The sequence below is a fragment of the Nanorana parkeri genome, unplaced genomic scaffold (assembly GCF_000935625.1).
Source record: "Nanorana parkeri isolate BGI_ZX_2015 unplaced genomic scaffold, ASM93562v1 scaffold97, whole genome shotgun sequence".
Classification (NCBI taxonomy): Eukaryota; Metazoa; Chordata; class Amphibia; order Anura; family Dicroglossidae; genus Nanorana; species Nanorana parkeri.
In genome coordinates, this window is record NW_017306365.1 from 2228344 (window position 1) to 2235016 (window position 6673).

General features: G+C 44.5%; 1 protein-coding gene across 1 annotated transcript in view; it reads left to right on the forward strand.

Moving 5' to 3' along the window:
• The window catches only part of IREB2 (iron responsive element binding protein 2), a 27331-nt gene that overhangs the window by 2997 nt on the left and 17661 nt on the right, over positions 1-6673 (forward strand). The window contains exons 5-9 of the mRNA XM_018552764.1: positions 1163-1375; positions 1470-1539; positions 2440-2623; positions 3579-3718; positions 4192-4363. Of these exons, the coding sequence (XP_018408266.1) occupies positions 1163-1375; positions 1470-1539; positions 2440-2623; positions 3579-3718; positions 4192-4363 (779 nt within the window). The remainder of the gene's footprint in view (positions 1-1162; positions 1376-1469; positions 1540-2439; positions 2624-3578; positions 3719-4191; positions 4364-6673) is intronic.

Below are 6673 nucleotides of genomic sequence, written 5' to 3' on the forward strand. Positions count from 1 at the left end.
CGCACATAAACATATGTAAATCCAAAAGCAAAAATGTGAAAGTATTGCGGGTTATCATGTGGTGGCTGCATTAGATTTTTTTTTTTTGTCCTTTCTGGTGATCCAACCGGTAAGTCTGTTATTTTTTTTACCTAACTTTCACAGACCTAGCTGTCCAGCAAAAGTGGCAGATAGAGGGTTGAGACAAACCATTTAACACTGACAGGGATTAGCTTTTATTAATTTATGTAAAATTTTTATTCCAAAAGGAAAACTTGCTGTAACTGCTTGAAATTTGTTAGCTGGACTTCGGATTTAATTAGTCAAATCCTAGGGCATCTAACACTATCCTCTCCACAGGTTTACAATGTTGGCTCATTGCTTCTCCACAAAGAGTAGTCACCCTAAGGCCGGGTTCACACCTGGGCGTTTTTCAGCGCTGATCGAATCCCTGAAAAACGCTCAGCAAGTGAAATCCAATACTTTCCTATGGGCATGGTTCCCACCTGGGCGTATTTCAACCCAAACAAGTACAGGAGCTTCTTTGGGGCGTATTTTAGCACATTTCCATTGTTATACCAGAGTGTGGCTGGGGGTTAACAAAGCGGTAACCCCGAGCCACACTCGGGAATACAGCGTAGGTCTTACCTTGTCCGTGATCCCCCCGCGTCGCAGGGGGGCGGAACCGGCGGGAAGTTTGAAAGTAAAAAAAGAGAAAATAAAGGGGAAAAAATCATACCACCAGGGACGTATAAAAATACGCATTTCACTGAACTAAAAAACGCACCTATAGTACGTACTGCCCCGGTGTTTCACTGGCCAGATCACCAGGGGAAAATAAAGGGAAAAAGCCTAAAGAAAATGAATGCAGACACCACATTTAGGATTTGGATAGTTGCAATATATTCATTTTTTGGCTTTTTTTTTTTTAAAAACATTTCAGTTTTTCTTTTGACAAGACAGGTCCTTTTAACAGAGCTGCTATAAAATGGATTTGTAATACCCATTAATTTTATTTTAGCTCTGAATATCATGTGATGCAGACGTGTTTTTTTTTTTTTGTTTTTTTTTGCCATAGTCATATAGAAGTATTCTGATAAGACTTTCCTGATTATGGAGCGGAGTCTGAAATGTTGGAATTGCATCTTTTATATTGTTTTATTTGTAAATTCTTTCTTTATAGTGCAGTACAGAGTGCCCCAAGTGCAGCTTCCACAGAATCACACAGACCCACATCCAAGCTTTCCCCGGCCAAATCAGCAGTTTCTAAAGCTCAGTGTAGAGGACAGAGTGGATGCAAGGGATCCTGTAATGTTGGAGCATCAAACAGGAGCTCTCAGGAGCAGATTGAAAACACCCCAATTCTTTGTCCTTTCCATTTGCAACCCATTCCTGAGTAAGTTTAAATGGCAGTGTGAGTAATTAATGATTTACGTTCCTTACCAGAAAACACATTTGTTATGTAAACCATTTCCTCTCTTCTGTCATAGGCCTGAAGCTGCACTGAAAAGTCTTGAGATTGAATTTAACAGGAATAAAGAGAGACTCCAGTTTTTAAAGGTATGGTAATGTTTTGTACAGGTAAAGTGACACTAACTCAGGTGTTAAATCTTAAAAATGCATTCAAGTACCTTAACTAATACCTATAATAATAACTATACCCTGCTATAAGGTAACTATACCCTGCTAGGGATAGAGCTGCATTAAAGTGAACTTGTTGCTTTGTGTGAGCAAAGTACAGGTTCACATAGGTTGAAAAAAAGACACAAGTCCATCGAGTTCAACCTATAGAGATAAGAGGAGGAAAAATAACCCTTAAACAGAACTAGAGCTGCAGCTAACGCTTATTTTCAAAATCGATTAGTTAGCCGATTATTACGTTCGATTAATCGGATAAAAAATACATTTTTGTCCGATTTATCCAGTGATGGACTACTAGTTTGTATTGAGTGTAGTCCATCACAGATCCATCGGCAGCTGTCATCCCCCTACACCTGCTCCCCCCCACACCTGCTCCTCCTTACTACCCTCCCCACATCTCTGTGCCGATCGTGGATGTGGGCGGGCTGTGAACGTGCGGTGGAAAGGAGGTGCGACGCGCAGCGTGTGTGGAGCCGTAAACCAATCAGAAGCCGATTAATCGATGAGTGAAAAAGTTGACAACTTTTTCAATAATCGATTATGTTGATTAGTTGTTGCAGCCCTAAACAGAACGCTATGCCCACTGTTGATCTAGGGGAAGGCAAAAAAAACCCTTTTAGGCATAGTTCAATTTGCTCCAACTGGGAAAAAATTTCTTCCTGATCCTAAGACAATCGGATATTCCCTGGATCAACATTCTCTGGTGCTTTAATATACATATAAGGACTCAATATCCAGTAATATTCTGTTCACGTTGAAGAACACTTTAAATGTTGTATTTGTTGATCACAGTGTGTGTTTTTTGCTTTATTTGCACAGTGGTGTTCAAAGGCCTTTCAGAATGTGACAGTGATGCCTCCAGAAACTGGGACTGTGCATCAGGTGAATCTGGAGTACCTGTGTCGAGTTGTGATGGATCAGGGAGATCTCTTATATCCAGACACTGTACTTGGTACTGACTCTCACACTACTATGCTGAATGGTCTTGGAATTTTGGCTTTGGGTAAGAATGTTTTTTGTTCTCTGATTACACAGACGTGATCGTTACTGTTTGTGTCATGTATACTATAACAGTCTTTTATACTATCATGGTAAACTATTAAACTGAACTCCAGGTAAACATCAACAGTAAATACACAGTAAAATTGCAGGTAAGCAGTACAGCTTAGACACCTTCTTGCTCGTTCACTTAGCCAATGAAGGCATGGCAAATTAGGTCATCTTTCACTCAGCCAGCAAGCTCTGTAGTCAGCACATGTTTATACAACATAGCCTGCTCAGCTTATAGTACTGACCCTCCCTCTTGCAGTGCTGCTGTTCAGTGGATTGCAAGAGGCTAATATCAGGACAGATTCAGGAAGTTGCATTATTTACATTCAAAAATGCATTTCATTTTTTTTTTTTTCTTTTATTGGATTCTTAACTGCAAGTTGTATTTTTACGATTACCTGGTGCTCAGCTTTAAATTAAATGTTCTTCAATTAACTGAGGGTGAATGCTGAGACTAATCAGCAAGTCTAATGGATTTGGTTCACTCCTACTAGATAACAGTGCAGCTTGTGCTAAATTTTAAAGTAGGGTTGGATGCTTGCCCACAGTTTACAACTTTGAGGCATATCAAGATTTTAGTGCCTTCGGACAGAAACTGAGTACCCGATGCAAGATAGGTTTGTGAGTAGGGATGAGCTTGTGTTTGGTAGGAACCCAAGCTTATCCGAATCTGGAAGCTTGGGAGCAGTGCACGCCCAATCAGCTGTGGCTGGAGCATTCCCTACCCAGAAGTTGCACATAAACAAAGGCGCAACCATGTGGCATATAAGGTCAATGATGTCCCAGAATCCCGCCCCTTGAATTATGTGCAGGACAGGAAGTGCTGACAGAGGCTCTCGCATTGCCCTAGTTAACCTACAATAAAACGTTTTGCTATAGATGCATTAAAAAATATATTTATCTTTCAGGCATGGGTGGAATAGAATCTGAAGCTGCCATGTTGGGGATACCTATTACATTAACTTTACCTGAAGTTGTTGGATGTGAGCTGACCGGATCAATAAGTCAATTTGCTACTTCTATAGATGTTGTTCTAAACATCACCAAGGTAAGATGCTGTTATTGGATACTATGTATCCTCTTGTTGTGTTTTAGCAAGCCGAATAACTTCTAGCAAGACTTGCAGCTAGAGATTCACTAACTTTATCCGCTGAATCACTTGACATTGTTTCACAATCTTAACTATAAAGTCTAACTCCAGCTGAAACTTTCTTGTTTTTGGTTAATCGGGGTTAGGCTCTCAGTTTTCTATTGGAGAATTTTCCCATTACTACTTGACAGAAATGGAGACAAAAAAAAAAGCCCACTGATGAAGGGTTGGAATTTCTTACAAATGTCCATCTTCCATTTATTGTATGGGCATCACGGGTACCGGAAGTGAGCTAAAGTATTTGCAGTGGAGTGATGGACAGAAATATGATGTTCTAGGAGGTAGCACATCCCTAGTTAGGATTCAGTAGGTTATATCTAAACTTTAATGGTCATCCAACCCTTTTTTTTTTTTTTGTCTTTTCTATACAGCACTTACGGAAAGCAGAGATTTCTGGGAGATTTGTAGAGTTCTTTGGAGAGGGTGTGTCCCTGCTTTCAGTAGCTGACCGCACCACAATAGCCAACATGTGTCCGGAGTATGGGGCCACAGTGGCTTTTTTTCCAGTGGACCAAGTGACCCTTAGTCATCTGCAACAGACTGGTAAGAAATTTGTGTATGCTAGACAAGTATTTTAATTTAAAGCTGAACTTCAGGCAGTTATTAAAAAATGGCAGTAATTAAGTTTTCTATTACTTTAAAATAATGAAATGCATTTCACCATTCAAATGACAAAAGCACTTTAGTCTGTCTTGCTATTGCTCTCTCTTACACAATAGCTTTCAAACTGGGAGAGGGAGGGGCAGCACTAGGATCTATGGTTGGCTGTTCCCACCTTAGATCCAGCAGTTTTAGGGATTTCATCGACAAACGCTTGGATTCTTTTTACAACTTTTTGACTGCTGTGACTGTGATGCCTAGTCTGTCAGCCTTCAATGGAATGGAGCAGGGCCATACGTAGAGATCCTGTTTCTTTGATCCTCTGTTTAACTGGATCCTCTGTTTGTGGAGAGCTTTGTGCTTACGCAAACAGCCCTGGTCTACTTTGTGGACAGGTTAGTGGATGTCTCCTGTCCTTTTAATCCCAGGTGAGTCTTCTCTCAGTGAAAACGCAGATGACTCTTTGACTGAAATGTTGGGCTGCAGAGCAGGTGCGCAAAATGCGGTTGCTATGCATGCCTTTCTAGGGACAATGGTCCCTACACCCGGAAGTGTTCCAGAATCTGTGTCACAGATGGGGGCACAGGATGTGAACCTCCTAGCACCTGCAGAGAGGCTCTGGCAGAAGCAGTGGATGTTCTGGTTGCTCAGTGAAGATCAATACAACCTGATCAACACGCCATTCCCCAAAACTTCTACCTCATCTTTTCTGCAGGATAGAGATGGAGGGCAGTCCAGTGATCTCATATCTCTGGATTGGCAGATGCTCTTAAAGCGCTTCCCAATTGCTAGAACCTTCTGTCTTAAGGACTGGTTTATCATTCTGTTTCACATTCGCTGACTTTAATGGCATGGCTGTGGAACCCCTAGCCTTGGAGAACAGGGGTATCTCCGAATTTGTGATTTCCACAATGTTAAAAGCCAGAAAGTCTACTTAACGCAAGGTCTACCATCACTTATGGAAGGCATACTTTGCTTGGTGCAAGGAAAGAAACTTTCATCCCAGAAAATACTCTGGACAAATCCACACTTTATTTTATTTTTCTCTCCCGTTCATTGAAGGACACAGGGCAACAGATCGTAGATCCTGTATGGTAGGGTAATATCGCCACCTGCAGGAGAAGGACGCTAGGCACAAAACTAAAGACCAATTACAGCCTAGGGGCGGCCCCTGCTGGTGGCCCAACCCCCCACCTGCTGACAAGTCTCCAGTTTTTTGCCTAGCGTCAGGAGTAAGGAGCTAAAAATGTTTCTCTGGAAAATGTATTTCCTTTTTCCGTTTTTTTTTTCGCGATTCTTCTAGCAAGTGTCACCAGGGCGACATGCTGGATGGAGATGGATCCTTGTAGTCTCCCCTGGGTGGCCGTCGAGCGCATGCAGACTCTGCCATCTTGGATCAGGGCAATATGCCCTTCCTCCTGTGTCCCTACGTCCCAGGGCTCCTGCCCTGGCCAGCGGTGTGCCTGGTTGTGGACACTATGGGGGCTTAGGTCGGCTATGGGTGTCTACTTAGCCCAGGGGGGCCGCGGTCCGCGGCCGCCATCTTGGATCAGGGCAAAATGCCCTTTCTGCGCTGTCACCTCCTCCCAGGACTCCTTTCAACCCCAGATGGATGGGGGGGGAGCTTCCTTTTGGCCTGGGGCGCCGCTGGAAAGGGGGGGGCAGCTCTCCTCTGCCGTGGGTCGGACACAGCCGGTGCCGGATGAAAATAGGTCCGGGGATCGTGGGTGCTGCGGTGGTCTCCCTGTTGCCCGTGGCGGTCGTCTGGTGGGCGGTTGTTGGTGCCTGTGGGATCATGGCTCGCAAGGACGAACCTTCTGGTTGCATTGTGAGGGCTGTGCTCTGCGGACCCCTCTGGATCCCCTGTCTGCGCGTCCCGTGCGCCTGCGCTCCTTTGCCAGTCGCCCCGGGGCCCCCTCGGGTTCGTCTAGGGGGTCGGTCGGTGCTGCCGGTACTGCGCTGTCCTTGGGGGTTTTTTTCCTCTGCTCTGGCTGAGTTTGGGTCGCGCTTTGAACGCGCCCTGATGTAGTGCCCCCTAAGAAACGTGTTTTGCCTTTGACGTTCCCGGCCATGTCTGGAGAGTCCGGGGTGGAGGGGGAGCCGGGGGTTTCCTCTCAGTCGAAATCGGCCAGTGAGGATGGGTCTGCGTCGGCACTCATGGTTCAGGAATGTGTACTGGTTGCGGCACGGGTGCGTGCCGTCCGTGTGTTTCTGAGGTGTCTCCTGGCTCTTCTACGCTGTCCTCGGTGCAGT